General features: G+C 42.8%; 1 protein-coding gene across 5 annotated transcripts in view; it reads left to right on the top strand.

Annotated features, from left to right (window-relative positions):
• The first annotated feature begins 3,699 nt into the window (after positions 1-3,699).
• The window catches only part of LOC309695848 (palmitoyltransferase ZDHHC14-like), a 57,871-nt gene continuing 41,290 nt past the window's right edge, over positions 3,700-20,280 (top strand). For 2 of the 5 annotated variants that reach the window (XM_082516794.1, XM_082516795.1), the window contains exons 1-2: positions 3,700-3,757; positions 6,397-6,691. In XM_082516794.1, the coding sequence (XP_082372920.1) occupies positions 3,715-3,757; positions 6,397-6,691 (338 nt within the window). In that variant the 5' untranslated portion in view covers positions 3,700-3,714. The other 3 variants (XM_082516796.1, XM_082516797.1, XM_082516798.1) reach the window with 3 other exon arrangements.

Consider the following 20,280-nt stretch of genomic DNA (forward strand, 5'->3'; position numbering starts at 1 on the left):
AGTCCTATTTTAGGCTGATTTTAATAATAACATTCCTGAGGTTAACAACACAGCCGATAAGTGGTCCCATCACAAGTTTGGCTTCAAAGAATGAGAGCGAGTCTGGCTGCTTGGCAGCAGAGAAGCGTGATCACTCATCTTCGTCTTATTTAACTCTTACTGACACTTTGAAATTAATTACAGCCTGCCTGAGACATGGTTAACAGTTTGATTGATCTCTAACTGAAGCCAGTTTCTGCAGAGAAGGAAATGACTGATATGCTTCTGAGCGCATCTTACAGGTACACACCTGCACATTATAAATAGCGCCCACATACTTCAGAGTGTTTTTGATTTCAGCCCGTCATTCAGAGTTTGGAGGGAAAGTGGGCTGCTGTACTTTTTTGGTGATGGAGGATGTGTTTCACGTAGGCAGCCAAGCGCAGGAGAAAACCTCCCACTCTCCCGTGCCTCTGAAAAGCTGAGTCACTGAGCTCTGACAGGATGGATGTGGTGGCCGGGAGGAAACCGAGCCTGTCATTGGCTACCGCTGGCTGGGGTCCGCTGCCTTGCTGCCTCTCACTGCTCTTGTAGGTAAATTAATGAGCACTGGGTGGAAACAAAACAGACAGGACTGACCTTTCTAGTGATGTGCTACAGTACACGTAAGGCAGCAGCGATGAGTCAGGTTTGACTTCATCCGGTAATTTTGACTATAGAGAGTATATTAGCCCCCTGATGAGGCTTTGATCTCGCCGTGTTCTTTCATCCAGTCCAGCTTTTTAAACTAAACAATACTGTCAGCACGAGGCCTTGGCAGGATGTAAGTCAAGCCTATGTTGTTCTTGGACTCTGACTCAAGGGGCCTATCATGTCCACCCGTTTGCCAACACAAACACGGCTCCTGCCGTATGTCATCGGGCTGCTTAACGAGCTCCGTGGTTAAAGAATTAGTCTGGAGGCCTTACAGATCATTAGCAGCCATTACAAACATCCACAGCTTTGCAGCAGATCAAGTGTGGCATGTGCCACTTGGTGGATTCACATGGCCGGTGGTGGAAGCTTTGCAGATGCATGACGGAAGCATGTCGCAGCAGGGTAAAAGACCACTTCCTCGGAAAGCACACCGTGGCTGCTCACTCTGCACTCACACGGGGGGGAGCGTGTTAAACCTACAGCCTGAGACCGGGCGCGGCATGGCTAACACGACACCCAGCTTTCACATCAAAAATGCATTTGCAGGCTAGAAAAGTGCAACGAGAACACACAGTTTCCCTCTTTGCATGGTGTTTGATTCTGGCCAATTAAGTCTTCTCACATTAGAGGAAAAGCAGCAGAGCTCCTTTCAGAGAAAGTGGATAATTGCAGCCAGTGACTGATGATGAGGAGGTGTGTGTGTGTGTGTGTGTGTGTGTGAGAGGGGAGCATGGATGGCAGAAGAACTGTGGGCTGATGATGAAATCATCTGTACTAATCTAGCCGAACAGGAAATTGCATCACTGCTGAACTGCACTTGGCATCTCAGCAAGCACGAGTTATGTGCAGCATGGCTGCCTGTTTTCAGTAGAAACAGTAAATATGAGCAGTGGTGGCTCCATTTAACAAACAATTTACTCTCAGCAAATGTTTGTTGTCTTCAGCGCTCTTCCTTCCTGGTTAACCTGCGTGTTAGGACGTTTCTGAGGACATGCTGTGGGACATTTTTGAAGGTTGATGTCACTTTGCAGGTGAGGACTATAAAGACAACCTACTATATGGAGTTTGCTGGAGGACACTTAAACCTGTGACACACAATATTTCACTGACTTACTGACCACTTTATTAGAGTTGGCTGAAATCATCAGTGTAATATGAGAACCTTAATATCAATGGTCTGTGTTATATGCACTGCGTATATGAATTATTGTCTCACCCTGCAGCTGCGCAAAAGACCAGTACACATTTAACTGACTGGAACTGCAGCAAAGTAACAACACAGTGAATATGAAGTGACTATATATAAATGCTGCTTCAGCTGTGCTGTCATCAGTTTTAAAGAAACAGTCATGATAGAAATCTATGGTGAAACTTTCCTTTATTCAGTTTCTTTGCTTGTTGCAGTACCACAGCAGGCCACTTGGATCTGCTTCTCTGGGTCCACCTTGAGCTGTGTATACACTCACACTGCACGTAGTCATCACAGCCGTAGGAACATAAATAAACCTGCACTCTTTTCAGTGGCCACCAAAAACTAAACAATTGTGCTCATTGGCTAACAATGTTCGACTGACATTTGAATTTATTTCAGTTAAATTCAGTTTTATTTATAAAGTTGCAAACAACTAATGACTAAATGCAAAAAATGAATTTCATATCTGAACACAGACATGAGAGTGAAGGTGAGAGGTGAGTGAAGAGGAAACAATGCATCATGGGAATCCCCGGCAGCCTACGTCTATTGCAGCATAACTAAGGGAGGATTCAGGGTCACCTGGTCCAGCCCTAACTATATGCTTTAGCAAAAAGGAAAGTTTGAAGCCTAATCTTAAAAGTAGAGATAGTGTCTGTCTCCTGAATCCAAACTGGAAGCTGGTTCCACAGAAGAGGGACCTGAAAACTGAAGGCTCTGCCTCCCATTCTACTTTTAAATACTCTAGGAACAACAAGTAGGCCTGCAGAGCGAGAGCGAAGTGCTCTAATAGGGTGATGTGGTACTACAAGGTCATTAAGATAAGATGGGGCCTGATTATTTAAGACCTTGTATGTGAGGAGCAGGATTTTGAATGTGTGTTTTAGAGCCAAAAGCTCCCATCATAGGACAAGTGGGTGGATCGCTACATTAAATTAGCAAGCTCTGTACGGGTGCATTGCTCAGGCACAGATACTTTCTAATTAGTGCTCAGTAACACACTCATTTAGAACGAGACTGGAGGAAGAGAAGCTTTTGGCACTTTGGCTTCATTCCTCAGCAGTGGAGTTTGCTGTTTGAGTACTCACTGTGGAAAAAACCAAAACAAACCCTAGTGGCACAAGTGAAGGTAAAAGGTTGAGATGCCAACAAAGAAAAAAATTGAGTTGAGTTGGTGCAGCAGAAGCTTGTTTGTTCGATGTCTGACTCCTATCACAACAGCTGCAAAGGAGCTGCAGCGCAGAAATGAACGTCAGAGGAAACAGTCATGCCTCTTGGCCCCGATTCACTGGAGGAACCTGTAAAACTGCTAAAGTCTCACAGTGTGTAGGCACCTTTAATCGGATTTCCTCAGCCCACTTGTGGTTTGTATCACCATTCAATTTTAGCAATGTACTAATCTTCAAAAATAGATCCTATCAGTCCAATTAGCCATTCAGATATAGTTTTTAAGCAGAGTCTGAATAACTGAGGCTGTCTGTATTCACACCTTTAAAGGATTATTCTGCCCGGTGGCTTTTGGTGTGTTATGGTGGAGCTGTGCACAAAGAAATATAGTTAATGAGGCCTTGGCTAGAGCCTACACTGCCAGTGCTTATTAAAAGGATCAAAACTATAGCTGTCTTTATTTGTTATCTTTCTACTGTATTGGAAATACAGCAAGGTGTTCAAAGTACAACTTATCCCCAACATTAGGTTGGGTTTTTAAAGTCTGGCAACATTTGAGCTATCATCTGATAACAGAAGGAAAACCAGCGTCTGTGTTTGAAAAGTTAAACCAGGATTTTTCTAATGGCCAGCAGGGGGCAGCGTTTTGTGTTACAAATAAAAAGTCGGATTCTGTACACATGCATGAGATATTAGCCTGTGCTCCTGTAATCTATGACTTCAGTGAGACGTTTTCCATGACTTTATGGTCTGACTTGCTAGTTTAAGGTCTCATTTAAGGTTTAAGGTCACATTAGTATCAAGAAGGAGAATACAGCAGGCTATGCAATAAGATGGGCCTACTTTAACGGAACAATCCGGTTGTTCAGTGATGACGCGACGAATCCTACTTCCGGGTCTAAAGTAGTCTGCGTTTAATATGGCTTTTGTGTTGTTAACATGTTTAATGTTATGTATTTTCTTCTATTTTATCTCAAAAAGCTCCTAAAACAGTCAGTGATCACTGTTGACCTCCCTCGGCTTTTATTACCGCTAATCATTTATTTAAGCTCAGTTTTTAAAACCTTAGGATGTAACTACAGCCCAGCCCATGCAGCAGTATATGAATGACTAACCTCGTATTGTGGATGGATTATCTCAGTTGTTCTCCTGGCTGAAGTTTGGTCCTTTTACAGCATCCTGCCATGCGATTACATTTGTTCCTGACCACCGAGAACACTCACATTAACTTTTATCGAGTGGGAAAAAAGTTAGCTTGTTTATATTATGCTAACATAGCTGTGTCGCTAGCGGTCACGTAGCACATCATTATATACCAGCTAGCCCAACTTCAGTAACCCTACAAACGTCACTGCTGTTTAGTTTTCTGTCTTCATTTATGCTGGAAGTGATAGCAGAGCTGTACGTTTTAATTTGTTTCCAAAACCCCACAGTCATGCTATATTGTATTTAGATAGAAGCTAGCGAGCTAACTCCCTGCTAACTTCTAACTCCGTTAAATGTCATAAATTCCGTTTTCATGGATGCCTGGATGTTAAACTCAATTGTTACACCTGGTAGAGCAGAACGCTGATCATTTTATTAAAGATGAAAGACTTTAGACAGTTTTTCAACTCTCAGTAATGCCACAGTGATCGTTTGATATATGGAGCTGCAGCGGAGTTTAGACCCAGACACGGCTAGTGACGTCAGACTGAACAATCGGATAGACAATAACATTTCAATTCAACTTTATTTATACAGCACCAAATCACAACAACTCTGAGCTCAGTGTCTTTGGTTTTGCCATGTCTGGTGTTTTGTGATTGGGAAGAGAGGTGAACTGGATCACTGAGCATAGCCTGAATCATCCTCCTTTCTGATACCTTCAATGATGATAATTTATTGAATAAGTTGCGTTTTTCGGAGCCTTCAGTTCATCAGGTAAATGTTTACAGAGGTGAGGGACAGAGGGTCATTTCCCCATAGACTTTTATAGAATCTGTCTAATTTGCAACCACAAGTATCGCCCCCTGGTGACCACTAAAGAGAATGCAGAGTTGGGTTTTACTCTTCCTGAAGCCAACTCCACCTTTTTATACAGTCTATTGACACAGCGCAACGGTGGGGTTCAAACTGCACCCACGGTCACTTCCCCTCTGGACACACCCCTGCTCTCGGGGATTCATTATTCCGCACCTTTCGCGAAACAACCACCCGGAGGATTACGGAGCCCGTTTTGGGAAGCCCCACTTCATCGGCTCCTCCTCCCTGTGCATCTCATCAGTGTGGTGACTCGGGCTCCAGCCTGGGTGGAAGGGGAGGAGCAGGCTGAGGCTGTGTGCTCTGCTCCCATGTTGATATTTGTTGTTTGCGAGGGTGGCAGCGACGTGCGTGGATAGGAACACAATGTGAGCGGAGGGCTGTCGACTGGCCTGGCAGCGCGTTTACCGGGAAAAGCTGTAACTTTTCTTCCAAATCCCTGGCTGGATGTTGACGGTATCCGCGGATGGTTGCTGTAGAAACAGTTGGCCATATGGCTGCTCGGTCGGTGTTGAGCGCAGGGACTCGTTGAGGATGCTGGAGCTCGTCTGAGAGCACCCCACCGTGTCTGGATTTCCCTTCGCTTCCACAACCAACTTATTTTTTTCTTTTCTTAAACCGACGAGCCAAATTAAAAACTCATTTGTTTAAACTTATTTTTTTTTAAAAGATGGTGTCATTCGCTTTGTCCTCGGCTCGTAACAAACCCGGGTAACGAGAGGAGAAGCTACGCGACAGCACGACGACTTTCCCTCGGTGAGTCGGCTCGGCGGCGGGCGGAGCAGACATACACCACCCGGGATGTCTGTGACCGTTAAGCCGAAGAGTGCCCTCAAAGGTTCCCAGGGACCATGCAGGACAGTTAGGAGTAAAAACATCGAAGTCAGTACTTGTAACTGTGTGTGGGTGAGATGACTGGCCAGAGGGCTAGTCGTTAATTGCCAGAGTTGGCCAACGTGTATAACGAGAACTTATCTCAGCAACTTGCTAGCCATGTTAGCTCCTTAGCGACACTTTGGATTCGGTTGCCGTGTCGTAGCTAGCCAGGTTGCTTGCTAACAGAGGGGCTGTTAACGTTAAGCTGTGAAATATGAGCGTAAGTTAGCTAACTTTTTTTAATAGCTAAATTTGCATTTTTTACGAACCCGGCTCCATAGCCAGGACCTGGGGCGCTACACAGGTGTAAAGTGAGCTTTAGCCGAGGTTTTATTAATAACAGGAAGTGTGTGCTGCACCCCTCACAAACTTTTTTTTTCTTCACCCCCACCCTGTGTTTCTGTGTCGGATAAGTTGCTCTCCTAGCCTGAATGCTAAACTGAACTGGTGTATTTCCTCCACAGAGGCTGCTCTGCCCCGGGATTTGTTCAGCTCTGGGGATTTTAATCAGCTGTTGATGCATCTCGGGGTGTCAGAGTCCATGAGAGAGTGCGAGTACAGCCAGATCAGTACTCGCAGCTCGACACCGATGGAGACCCCGTACAAGAAAAGGACCCCAAAGAAGAGGAAGTGGGAGATCTTCCCGGGGCGGAATAAGTTTTACTGCGATGGCAGGATTATGATGGCCAAGCAGACGGGGGTTTTCTACCTCACCCTTATCCTCATTCTAGTCACTTGTGGACTTTTCTTCAGCTTTGAGTAAGTACTGAGCATGTGCGGTCTCCCATTTGCTCCCATCTGCTTTCTATTTGTGCAAAGCAACATTCAGGATTACATTTCATAAGAGCAGGTGCCAGAGAAACGTCTAAGACACAATTCAGTTATGTCACCGGCATCGCCGTGGAGTGGGTGTATCAGGAAAATGTTACTATAAGCCGATGGGAGAGGTGGAGGCATCCATGTTGGGTTTTTTTTGTTGTTGTTTTTTTTATCTATTTATGTGGGAGGTGTAGCTCGCCAAGTACAGGGTGTGGGTTTCCTTGGTCTTAATCTGTTTACAGGTTATAGTTTACGTGGTTTGCGTGATGATTTCAGCCTAAAGGGGTGAAAGGCAGTGCTCAGTGTCGGCGTCACTATTTTCATGTAACTCTACAGCTAGAGTTCTTCAGGTCGTTGTGTGCAGGCATTCATTTAGCTGGAATGACCTGATCATCTTAGAGTTGCCCGATGAAATTCCAGTGATAAGTTACCCTTCTCAAAGGGAATTGTGCAAAAAATCAGGTCCCTGCTGTCGCTAGTCTTCATTTTAAAATTCCATTATGAACAACACTCCTTGAGCTGTCATTGCAGTGTTTCAGGGTAAATATCTGGAGCTATGGCTCTTTGATTATGGACACTCAGGAGGGGACCTCGGGGTAACAGGTTGAAGTCTCTAAATTGTCTGGACGTCCAGTCTCTGTCAGCAGATTTGGAGACCTGTAGAAACAGCACTTTTGCAGTTAGGGGACTGATGTCTGATCTATAGATATGTAAAACTCATAATATTCTTTACACGGTTCAAATCAGGTGAATGTGGAGTCTGGCACCTTTCTGTCATGAACTTTTTCTGCAGTTTGAGCTACAGCAGCTCATGTAGGGCCAGCCTTTGCTCCCCATTGCTGCCTGTGACTCTGTCGCTGGTTCACTACTGTTTCTTTCTTGCATCGCTTTTGATACATACTGCCCACTTCACACCCCACAAGAGCTGTGGTTCTGGAGAGGCTCTGACCCATTTGTATAGGCATCACAGTTTGGCTCTTATCAGAGTCGCTCAGATCCTTAAGTTTCCCATTTTTCCTGCTTCTAACAGATCGTCTTTGAGGCTGAAATGTTCACTTGTTCTCTAATATATCCCACCCACTAACAGGTGCCACGATGATCGGTGTTATTCACTTCACGTGCCACTGGTCATAGTGATGATTGGTGTGTCATTTCTATACAGCAGCCAAAGATTGTTTTGGAAACAGAACAAGCGGTTATGATAACCAAAATGTTTAAAAACACGTATTTGATCAACTATCAAGGAACAACTCATCATTCAACTTTTGCTGCCGGCAACCTCACCACTGATAGCTTAACTACAGGTGAAGGTTCTCAGTCTAACCGCTAATCGACCGCAGTGTCTGTCTCGAATTACAGCCCGACTATCCTAAAATAAGTCCTCTCTTTTTACTGTTTGTATAAAACTTGTAATCAACCGTCAGCATATTCTCCATTCAACCCTTCATCTTCACCTCATCACTGACTAAACCCGCTGTGGTGGAAGTGCACAATGCAGCACATACACAGACTCTGACCTCAGCTGTCTCATTAGCCCTTAACAGTCCCTGTGTCGTCTGCCATCTCTGAAACACATCTATGCTAGATAATAGTCCTGCTCTAACGTTTGCTGTTCAGTCCAAAAATAGTCTTCCTCAGGGTAAAGTGCTTCACAGCTAAAGAATGCTCTATAGGCAAAATGCAGAGGTTAATGTTATCTACACTATAGTGTTCCTAATATTGTGTCCACTGTGTGTGTAAATGGAGTTTTGAAATCTTAAAAACAGTTTTCACTGTAATACAATATCCACTTATTACGATAAACTGCATTAAAAAAAAAACATAAAGGAAGCATTGCATTAGAGTAGATGAATTGCAAGACATTTAAAAATATCCCCATCTGCTCCGGAAAACAAGTGTTTTTAAGAATTTATAGTACTAACGATTTAATTGAAAAGCAATTAATGTTATCTGTTGAAAACTGAAGCGACTCTAATTTTCAGCTCTAATATTTGGCTAAACGAATGGTTGAAATGGATTTTTATGTGTGCCCTTTATTGGAACTCCTTCCCTTGCAGTGCTACACATCTGTAACCTCTGGACCACTTCATCTTTCAATAAATTGTCACTTCAGCAGATACAGACTTAACCCAAGACCAAAGGGCAGACAGCTGGAGGTCTGGACTTAAAACACCCAGCTCCCTGTACAGTGACACAGTTGATAAAATACCATAATGAGAGGTTAACTCGCCGGAGTGTCCGTTTGAACCTGGATTTCCCTCGGCACCCACATGTAGGATGCAAGGTGCTTCCTGATGATACCGCTCCCTCCCACCGGACAGCTTTGCTTCCTACGCGGTGCAGTAAGTGGAGCCGGGTGCCGGGCACTGTCCTGTTTGTTATGACGAGAGGGGGCAGTTTTCAGGGACGGTATCAGGGTTTTTCCTGCCTCAAAGTGAGCCTTTGGGGGATGACTACACAGGAAAGTAAGTAGGAAGTGAGTCCTTGATTTTAGAATCTGTATTAAATATGAACCATGCAGATAAAACAAACAACGTGTTTAGCTCTTTATTTGTAAAGCAGTTTTTAAAACTTACAGTTGCAAAGTGAAAGTTTTCAGTAAACTGACCTGATGTAAGGAGGACGGTTAAAGGGCTACAACTGCGAAGGCTGTGGATTTGAAATAAGCTGGTGGAACATCTGAAAGTCTCTGATCTGATGGGTGAAAAAGTCACAGTAAACTAGAATTGGGGGGAGAATTAAAAGGTGTAATGTGCTGTGGGGTGATGTGCATATAAGGAAAACAGAAGTGGCCCAAGGATTGAAGCCTGAGGGACGCCACATTGGAGTAGCAGATGAAAACATGTAGTGCAGATCTTAATACTATCGCTGAAGTTTATGTGGGATAAGTATAAAAACCATTCGAGAGCAGTGCCAGAGATGCAATCAATCTGTCGGCTAGAAGGACATGGTTAATGGGAGCAGCGCCTTGAGATGGTAGGCTCTTCAGTTTAGTCCAAAACATATCAGTTCATACTCATTTGATGTGTCAGACATCAACGCTCAGTGCGCTCCTGCACAAACATTCTTAATCTCACGAGTTTCACTTCCATAAAAAGATGAATGAATAAATAAAAATGAGCAAAGCAATCAAATGTTTCAGTCTGACCAAAAAACAAACTTCAGTGTGTAACCGCGAGGCCACGTTGAGCTTCACGCTGTCCACCCTGTCTAACTGTCCCTGCCTGCAGGCCGGCCGAGTCCTCCTGCCTCCCCTCCTCCAGCTTTCTCCCATCAGCTGAAAGGAGACATTTATCAGACAGGGTGATAGTCAGCAGACCTGCACATTGGCTTCTGTTGTCATTAACTGTAATGCATTTCGATTAGTTGTGTTTTCCTTCCCTCGCTCCCGGTTGTCAGCATAGAGAGGAACATCTACTCACTTGCTTTCTAGTGGCTTTTGCTGTCTTTGTTGCTTCGTGTGCTATTAGTTCTTTCTTGTTTTTTCATTTTAGCCTTGGGTTTGATAACACGGGCTTTACATGTATTTAAAGACGTTCTTATTTCGGGGGCCCAGAAAGAGTCAGCAGATGGTCAGTGAGGGCTGCAGACGTGTACACTACATTAACCATATTTCCTTTTTCCTGCTTGTTTTCTTAGTGTCTGTCTGAGGGGTGCTCAGCCATGCACAATAAACCCTGTTAGTTACCGGCAGACTTTGCTCTGTTTATTGTTCTGTTGCTGGCTCCCCCAGACGTACATGTGGGCTGTTGTTCCACATGTTGCCTTCTCTCCTTTATGTCTCGTAAAAGTTCACTCAGGCAGATGTTTGAAGGGTTGTTCTGAAGCACAGTTTGGGGCTTTAATAGAGGACAACAAATTGGCTTCAGTACTGTTTGCAGCTGAAAAACTATAGACTGTTGCAATGTAGGTACTAACACAGGACTGGGTTGTGACACTGAGCAATCTGTTGAATACTGAATGACCTTTAAAGATAAATCCATTATGTAGGGTGCTGTGCATGAGGAATCAAACCAACATCTCTGTGGCTGCAGGACAGCTGCTCTACTATCCGAGCCACCAGAAATATAGTCTTGGTGACATTAGAGCTAAAAATCTAACGGGCAATTCTTCAACAGCAAAGGTGGCTATTGTCCTCCCTCTGCCCAAAGAACCAATCAAAGCATGCAGGTCATTTGTGTTGGTCGCAGGCATATCTGCTGTTATCATAGTACACATGTTGGGTAGTGGACTTAGTCTGTATTTTTATTGCTGCTGTAGTGTAACAGTGTGAAAATCGTTTAAAAATATTGAGGTCTAAAGTAGGGCAGGGTGATATGACCAAAAATATCTATCATGATATACATATGAAAATTTGCGATAACGATATTACTGACGATATAATTGACACGAGACAAAATACTTTGCAACTCCACAACTTTATTAGTGCAAAAAAAACCCCATCAATGTATTTTCACTTAAATAAGCAGCTGTTTTTTATGTGCATTACAGTAATATACAAATGTAACAGTGCAAATGCAAATTCCTCGCTGACAGTTTAACCAAAAGGCATTTCCAGTGGAAACTGGCCGACATATCCTCAGCATAACCATGTATAATATCCACAACACTTAAAAAGAGCTTATACCCACACAATACGGTAATATTACGGTATGTTGAAGCACAGCACGTATCACTCCGCGAGGCTCCGCCTACGATAGCCGTAATGCTCCGACAATCCATCAAGCGGTGCGGCTTCGTAGCTTAGGATTATAAGGGGCACTGTCGATTTTCAGAAAAATCAAAGGATTGATTTTAAGTGTGCCGTATTTTCCAAACAACACGGTAATAACGACGGCCCGCTAGCACGCTCTACCAAAAATAGTGCTTTGTTGTGTATCTGGCGGACGAAAGCTAAACCAGTTCCACACCACTGAAGTTGAAGCATTTTTACAAACCAGTTCTGGTTCATCGTTTCATTCAACGATCCGCTTTCGCTCTTCTCATTCTCCGTCGCCGCCATGCTTTTTCTGCCATGTGTGTATGAAAACAAAGGCTCTGCGCATGCGCGTTTTACCCATATTCTATCGCTATATTTCATTTTCTTATCGTTGCCCAACATTAAACTGATGTTACTGTGAACAGTATGATATGGCCCAGCACTAGTCCAAAGTCACAAAAATGTTGTTGTTGTTGTTGTTGTTGTTGTTGTAGTAAAATCAGATTTGAATGTTACAGCTCTGCTTCCATTCATTCACAAAGAAATCATCCTGGACAATGACGCCAAGTTGGCGAGTTAATTCAAGACAGATTACAGTTTGAAGCAGATGGTGATTTAAAAAGACAAATCAGAAACATCCACATTGGACAGACTTAAAAAAAATCCTGTGCAGCACAATAAAGCGTGGAAGACATTTGTTGCCTCTGTATTTATATTGCTGCTGAATGATGGTGATATTGTTTATATGCAGTGGAGGCTTATTACAACCCTTAAAACTAATGCTCGCCATTGTATGTTTGAATGGTCGGCTGTGTCTTTTCCTGGACTGTTTAAGGCTGTTCTTGTGTTCCATTGAAATGATTGATTTGCATTTATCTGTCATGTATGGGAAGTTACTCTTGTCAGTACAGAGGCCCTGTCTGTCTTGAAACTCGTGCTGATTTTGGTGAAAGAGTCAGGTTGTTTTTGTACTTTTTTTATCACCTGTCCATCAGGTGTGTTGGTTAAATAAATGTATGTACTGTGTTTAGTACCTATGAGCAGTAAGGCTGAGGCATACAAGCTTCACCAGGGGTGAAAATGATTTAGTGAAAATCAGTGAAACAGTTTGATTTTGTTATTACAGGAATGTGAACCTGCAGCAGTTTGCATACATTCAAACTGACTTTGTAATTTCACTTTAAGCAAAACAATGTGGAAAACAGCTTTCACGTACCCGTCTTCTTTAATCCTTTCTTTCGAGTGGTGTTATTGCTGTCTTACAGTGAGAACATTGGACACGGCTCACTTGTTACCATGTGGAAATGCTTAGAAAAAGGTAATCGCCAAAACACAAGTATGTGGTCAGGAAAATGAGGCGGCACATTTACTTGATATTGGCATATGCAGGCTGCTGCTCTTTTCAGCGATACAGCTATTCGTTTGGCTCTGATTTAGCTGTTTGACATGTTTAGTCACATCTAATTTAGATCTTAAAGAAAAGAGCGGATGCTCTCAGGGAAGCAAAAAATTACAGTGTGCAGCAGGAGTGCTGTGTAACTCTACTCAGATCAGACAGGTCCCTGTACAACATACAAGAACTAAATCCCTGGATCCAGATGGACTGGTTTGATTTTTAAATGTTTTTCCCCTGATCATCGCGATGTCTCTGAAGTTTCCGTTTCATTTAATGTGTGTTTTTAAAGGCCGAGGTGAAACATTTCATTCTGCTCCATCTTGTAATTGTAAAGAATCCTTTTCAAAATTCCTGGATTGACTCCAAAGTTTAGCCAAGTCACACCTCGAATTTCATGTAAATTCATCATTAAAGTGAGTCAGCTGAGAAATCCACAAACAGGTAAACTGAGCCGATCACATGACCCGTGGAAGAAACAAGTCCAGCTGCCTCTGAGCAGCCGTCCAGCCTGCTTTGTGGCTGTCACAGCGTCTTACTCACAGAAATCCTTCATTTATTTACAGCTAAGCACTACTTTACTGTAAACTAAACACTGTAACAATAATGTTAGCTAAGCACCAGCCTGGAGACCTGCTGTCAGCTGAATCTGTGATACTGGACCAAAATTACAATCTCAGATTTGCAAAGGTTTATTTATAGCTGGTACTGAAACACACAGCTCTTATTGTTGTGATTAAAATACTCTTTAAGAAAAGAATCTAAGGACACAAAAACACTGATTCTTAAATACACACAGATGTGTACACGACACAAATATGTCCTTTTTAAATTGGTGGCACATAAGTGGGATCTTGTACAGAGACCTGAAACATTTAATCCAAAATAATCGTTCTCTCTTAATGGGTTTATACAACGACCTATTAAGAGCTGAACAAACACACAGGCTGGGATCTGGTTCCGTTCGGGCATTTCTGCCATTTCATGAATCCACCAGTGCTTGTATGACTGCTCATACATGTATATACATCAGACTTGTTAGCAAAAGCCATGTTGGTGCCCTGTAGCTACAAATCTAATGTAGTGAGAACTAGGGCTGCACGATTAATCGTTAGAAAATCGCGATCTCATTTCCAAATGACAACGATTTAAAAAAAAAAAAAAAAAAAAGACGACGACGATTGTACCGCATTTTGATCCGGGACGTACTCTGCATGAAAATAAGCGCTCACTCTTCCTGCTCAACAAATGACAAGGGCGGAGCCTTATACCACGTGGTACAGAAGCTGTGCCGTGTGATGCTAAAATTAGCAGGGAAAAAACAACGGAGAGCACGTCAGGGATGACGAGAAAGTGACAGGAGAAAATCCGTCCCGGTCAACCACCCAAACATCAATAACGGGAACCTTATACAGCGCTTCCCTATACCCGTCGAACTCCCGCAGGCACAAAGAAATTACGGAGGCTATCACTTATCACCTGACCAAAGATATGGCTCCCATCAACACGGTGCAAAACGAGGGATTTAGGAAAATGATCAACACCCTAGACAAACGCTACACAGTGCCGTCCTGCAACTATTTTTCTATTGTTGCACTACCTGCTCTATACACGCAGCGTCGAGCAACGGTGGAGACGGAATTTCAAGCAGTACAACAACAAAACGTGAGACATTTGTTGTTTTTATGTTTATTTATTGTTTTTATGTTCAGTCTCAACTGTTACGAAGTTGATGTGCAATTAATAAATGCAATAAATATTTATACTGGAAAAGAGAATCGTGAGAGAATCGTGATCTCAATTCAAAGCCAAAAAATCGTGATTCTCATTTTATGCAAAATCGTGCAGCCCTAGTGAGAACGATGAAATGCTAACGGTCTGTTTCTACGCTGTTGATTCTGAGTAATACCCTAGAAGAATAGTAAGTGTTTGTTGCATTCTGGGCCATAATGAAAAGTCATTTTTTGGAGTGTCACAAGACGAGCTGTTGCACAACAGTCTTTGTCCACAGTCACACCCAGTGTAGACAAGCTTTCCCAGGAAAAGCATTCCTTAAACTGAGCTGTCAGCAGTGCGCTGCCATTCTAGATTTACCCTCCCTGGCTTCCACTCAGCTCATTGGCAGAAATGAAACGGTTCACTTGGCGGCACGATACTCTGGTTTTACAACACAGACACTGGGCAGGTCGTACTGGACTGTTTTAGTGATGAGTAAAACTTTTTCCATCTTAGCCCCGATTCAGATACCTCATCCTCAGGCGTCTGCCAGTGCTGAATATTGATTTGATACCAGAGTTAAATGAATCAGCTGGGTTCATCAATGTTCGGAAGAGACTGGGAATAAATCCTTATGTATAAGGCAAATGAAATGCGACAGACAGTGGGACAAAAATACATTAGAAACAAAAAGCTTATTCAGGTTATTTCTTTGGGTTGTTTCAGCTCAGTGTGAGAATGCAGAGTTTATGCAGCGAGGTGACCTGATGGGCTTGCGTTTCAACTTCAGCTTTAAAATTTTGTTCAGACTTCATTGTAAAAACTTATCAGCTGGGACTCTCATGACACCACCAAAAATGGAGGAGCTCTCTGAAACTATTGTGTGGCTGGAGAAAATGGTAAGTTCATGCAAGTAACTCCTGTCACTCCACGTACACTCTTTGGCTATCACTAAAAAACTTCGTAGGTTCCGATTTAATCCACAGGCAGCAATTTGCCGCTCACCGCCCGGGTGGGGAATACACATCTTTCCCTGGTGACCTGTGGTTGCCAGATGACCGCTAACCTGTCTCTAGTCCCGTGTGCCTAGTGTTTCAGCTCTCTTGCTAGCAACGCTGCTGCTGCTGTATGTTTAGTAAATGGATCAGCAATAGATCGTCTCATTGACACGGATCAGCTGCTCCGGCTTTCAGAGCCAGGATGGGAGCGATATCCGATCCAGTTATCAGGTTGCCGCTGCCCAATGAAAAACCCGACAGTCTGATGTGGGTCATTTAGAAGTAAATGTGTTCTGCATACGTTTTAATCATAGCTGTCTCTTCTGCCTTTCTCCTGCGCTCAAACCACCAAGTCTGTCCAGGCTTTGCTTTGAATTCTGTCAAGCCTTTAGTCGTCGCTGCACCCACTGTTTTTCATGCCACTCTTCTGAGCTGGCACCAGCTCCCTGTGCCAGAGGTAACTGACGGGACCTCTGGCACATGTTTAAAGGTTATTCTTGTAGATGTTTCTCTAAAGCACGACTGACCGAAGCTGTGCCGCTCACTGCTGACATTTTTCTGGCGTGTAGCAGAAAGTGGTGAATGCACGAAGCAGTCTGGGCAAAAATGTAAGCATTTGCAGAAGCTTGTCATGTTCAGTTGTTTCATTGACAAATGACTTGGCCTGCAGCTAAGTGGAGGTTCACGTTCTGCCCTTGCCTCCATCCAAAGCAATCAAAATGTAATAAAAAAACAAAGCTGACAAAGCCTTGTATCCATGTAGCCCAGATGAGTAATGAGACTTTAGAATGAAAGGCCACAAAGCCAAGTGCTCCAAGTGCATTATTAACACATTGTTAAGCACATTACTGGACACTTTGGTGCTGCGATATCATGGAGGATATCTCGGGGCACAGCAGTACCATATAGTCTCCTTTCGTGAAAGCACAGATTTAAAAACAAAAAATGTCCAGGTATCGTATGTGCAGGAGGATGTCCGTGTTTTTTTTTTGTTTTTTGTTTTTTTTTTTTTAGATCACAGGATATAGATTTCCTTCAAAGCTGCATGACAGAAGAAGAAATAAAAAAGGGGTTTATCTCAGGTGACAGTGAAAGGACGGCGAGGGAACAGTGCTGAGTCACATGGTCACATCAAGCAGAGATGAAAGTCCCCCAAGCTTAACTCTCAGCTGAGTTTTGAAAAACTGGTCGGCATCATAAGAGGATTTAATGGGAAATGTGATAACGGTAAATCTGGATTGGATTATTGTTAAGATTAGTACACCCATTGAGAGGCAAATGAGTAGAAAAAGCTCTGTTGAGGTACAAGGCCCAAAAGTATTTGGACAGTTTGCCTTTATATTTTTGCCCGTGAGCACAGCGATTCTAAATCCCATCAGTTAAAATGAGATTGAAGTGCAGACTTTCAGCTTGAATTCCTGGGGTTTAATGAAAGAATTGCATAAATTGTTTAGGGATCCCCTGTAGTTTGTGGTTAACACGTGAAAGAGCCCCAGTTTGAAACTGGGAGGAGGCATACATCTCTGGGAGGGCATCAGTAAAAATCTGGTGAATCAAACATGCAGATCCATCTGCTGTGGTAACCTCTTGCAATTAAGGGAGCAGCTGTGAAAAGCTATTAACTGTTTAGGAATTACAGCCCCAACTTTCAGGGATCAAAAGGAGTTCAGATCATTTTAAATAGAGTGGCAGTTTTAATACTTGGATGAAAAACTGTTGTGTGCGTCCTCCCTTGAGAAGCTCTTCCTTCAGTGTTGTCTTCAGTAACTGAAAAGCTGCTCTGTTGGGTTGAGATCAGGTGACTGAATCTGAGCACAGACCTGCTCCACTGGCAGCCATACATGTTCCTCCCATAAGATTGTGTCCCTCATGTTTTACATGTGGCGTGCTTGATATACCTGATTGTAGCTTTGGCATGCTGTGGAAATAATAACTGCACAGAGGAGCCTTTAATTCAGTGGTGCTACACAGAGCATCGCAGCTAAAACGAGAGCTGTCTGTTTGCAGACCAACTGTTTGTTTAGTTTGGAGAAATCTTATAATTGTATGAATCTGACAGCAGCTGTCGACTGTCTCTACAAGTGATGTTTGCAGCATGCAGAGCTGAGTTTCAGCTGCTAATCATGATTTATTATTTATTTATTATCAATACAAAAAATATGCTGTGTCATAGATTAAACTGGGAGTATTTAAAGTAATTAGTTAACTGGTTTTCCCCGTCCAGTATGTGTGTATGTGAAGGACAACGTGAGAGCATTTTAGGGACAAAGGTCAAAAAGTTGAGCGTCCGTGTTTAATGTGAAACAGATATTGTGTGTTTGTAACAATCTTCTGATTCAACTCATTACTAGTTACTGTGTGATGTGGCTGTTTGCCTGTCATGTCATTACAGTGTTTGCCTGAGGAGTTGCCTGTTAGTTTTATTGCCGGCAAAATATAGAGATGGAGAAATCAAGCTGTACACTCACTCACCGACAGTCCCTATAAATAATTATCAGTATAAGCTGGAAAGAGAGCAGTCATCTGTCACCTTTGCAGATGGTGCGTAGGCTGTATCTAAACCACCATGACATCACCTGGTAGTTTGTCAAGTCCTCTTTTGAGGTCCTAACTTCTGCGTTTTAGCCATCATATTCATGGCTCAGTCACAGCGAAGTAAAGCTTCCCTGCATTTATTATCTAGTTTATTTTTAAAAGGAAGCATAACTAACAAAATGAGCATCATTTTATAACATCAGTGAGCTCACAGTAGAGGCATTGCTGGAAATCAGTGACATGTCGGATTTTCACATACACTTTGTGCAGTGAGAGGATTTACTCCCTGCTGCCTGTTAGGAGCACACTGCTCTTACTTCAGTGATGTTAGTAAATTAGAAATGAGGTTCAGGAAGACTGTTTTTCTTTCCCTATATTTGTACCTCAGCCTCTTTAGTTGTATGTACATGAATGCTGGAGGGGCCTGCAGAAATGTTAGCGGGCCTCTAGCAGCTGCTGAACCACAGTGGAACTGACTGGGTCGGATCATTTGTTGTTAAAACGTATCATTTCTACCTTCGTATGGGTGACAGTTAGGGCTGCCACAAACGATTATTTTGATAGTCGACCAGTCACCGATTAATTTTGCGATTAGTCGACTAATCAGATCATCATCCATTGGAAGTAAAACGTACAGCTTATTGACCCAGCAGCATCTGCTCTTATATAACTATTATTAGCTTACAGCTTTAAGTGTTTAAGGTATGTGCTAACTAAAAATAAAGACAAGATGGTAGTTTATTAAATTTTAATGAAATTTGCAGATTGTTTCGGTGAAGTTTAATAAACTCCTTGCTATCTAAAATATAACAGGACACCTATATTCTCCAGCATCTCACACTTCTGATAATCAGCTGTCTGCTTGACATTTATTCAGCTGTGTAAAAACGTTAATCTCAGCCAAACCGATTTACTCAGGAACAAATAAAATACTGAAAAAAAAAAGCCAAACAATAACATTTTTAAGTTATCTAAGTGCCTTATATATCATGTTTAACCTGAGTAGCGAACGAGGGCGGTGGGTTTGAAGCCAGGAGTCCGGTGTTCTCACGGCTCTAGTTAGCCTTGCCCCGGCTCGCTATCGAGCTAGTGAGTAACAGACGTCTCCGAAAACGTCGGAGCGCTTTTGAAAATATGTGGTGTCTTGATAAACTGAGCAGATATTTGAGATTTACACAGCTACATTCTCGCCTGAAAACATATTAAACGTTTATTTTGTGACCCAGAAAGAATAATAAGAGTAATATTAAAACTAACTAGCTGCTGCCATTGTTGGAAACTGAGCTGGGCTGCGCTATGAATTCTGGGACACAGCTTCTTCTTCTTCTTCTTCTTCTTCTTCTTCAGGGTTTAACGGCAGCTGGCATCCTTGTACATGCAATGCTGCCATCTTCTGTTTCAGTCCGTTATTACACTCTTAAATCCTACTACTTATTCCTGCGTCTTTTGTGATCTTACAAAGCTTCAAACGACGCGTCGACTATTAAATCAGTCGTTGACGATTGTGATAGTCGACTAATCGTGGCAGCCCTAGTTGACAGCACTGATGTGTCGGAGTGGACACAGCCGACTTTCTGTAAACAGGAGCTGAAACTGAGCTTTGATTTTTACATTCACATATGAAACTCTGCTGTACAGTTCACTAGACGCCAGCTTACAAAGGTCCTCTTTGGTGTGGAAACCTTTTAAATGTTTAAACAAACAGGGCAGCTGTTCATTTTAACTTGCGTTTAATAGTGAAAGTTAATTCCCCCCCCCCCCCCCCCCCCCCCCCCCCCCGTACTGCTCACCGTCTTTTATCAGGATTAGTCTTTTTTAGTATAGATGACAAACGAGGAAATGAACAGGTTTTGTAAAATAACACAACAGACTCACTGCGAGCTGGGTGAACTCACAGCATTGAGTTCACTCTGCTCATAAACTTCGTCAAAGGCCCATAAACTCGTAGGTTGTAATAAATAACAGGCATTTTTTCTGTTTCACTGTCACTGCGATGATACCAACATCAGATAAGTCACTGTTTGTTCCTATTTAGGCACATGTATTGAGATTTCACCTGTGGTCTTTGTGGATCACATCAACAGCAGTTCTTTGTCTTTATTAATCAAACGATTTCTTGAGACACCTAAAAGGGCTGTATCGAAGCAATCGTGCTGTCTTGTCTCTTTTTTTTTTTTTTTTTTAATGT

This window comes from Aulonocara stuartgranti (assembly GCF_965226115.1).
Source record: "Aulonocara stuartgranti genome assembly, chromosome: 19".
Lineage (NCBI taxonomy): Eukaryota > Metazoa > Chordata > Actinopteri > Cichliformes > Cichlidae > Aulonocara > Aulonocara stuartgranti.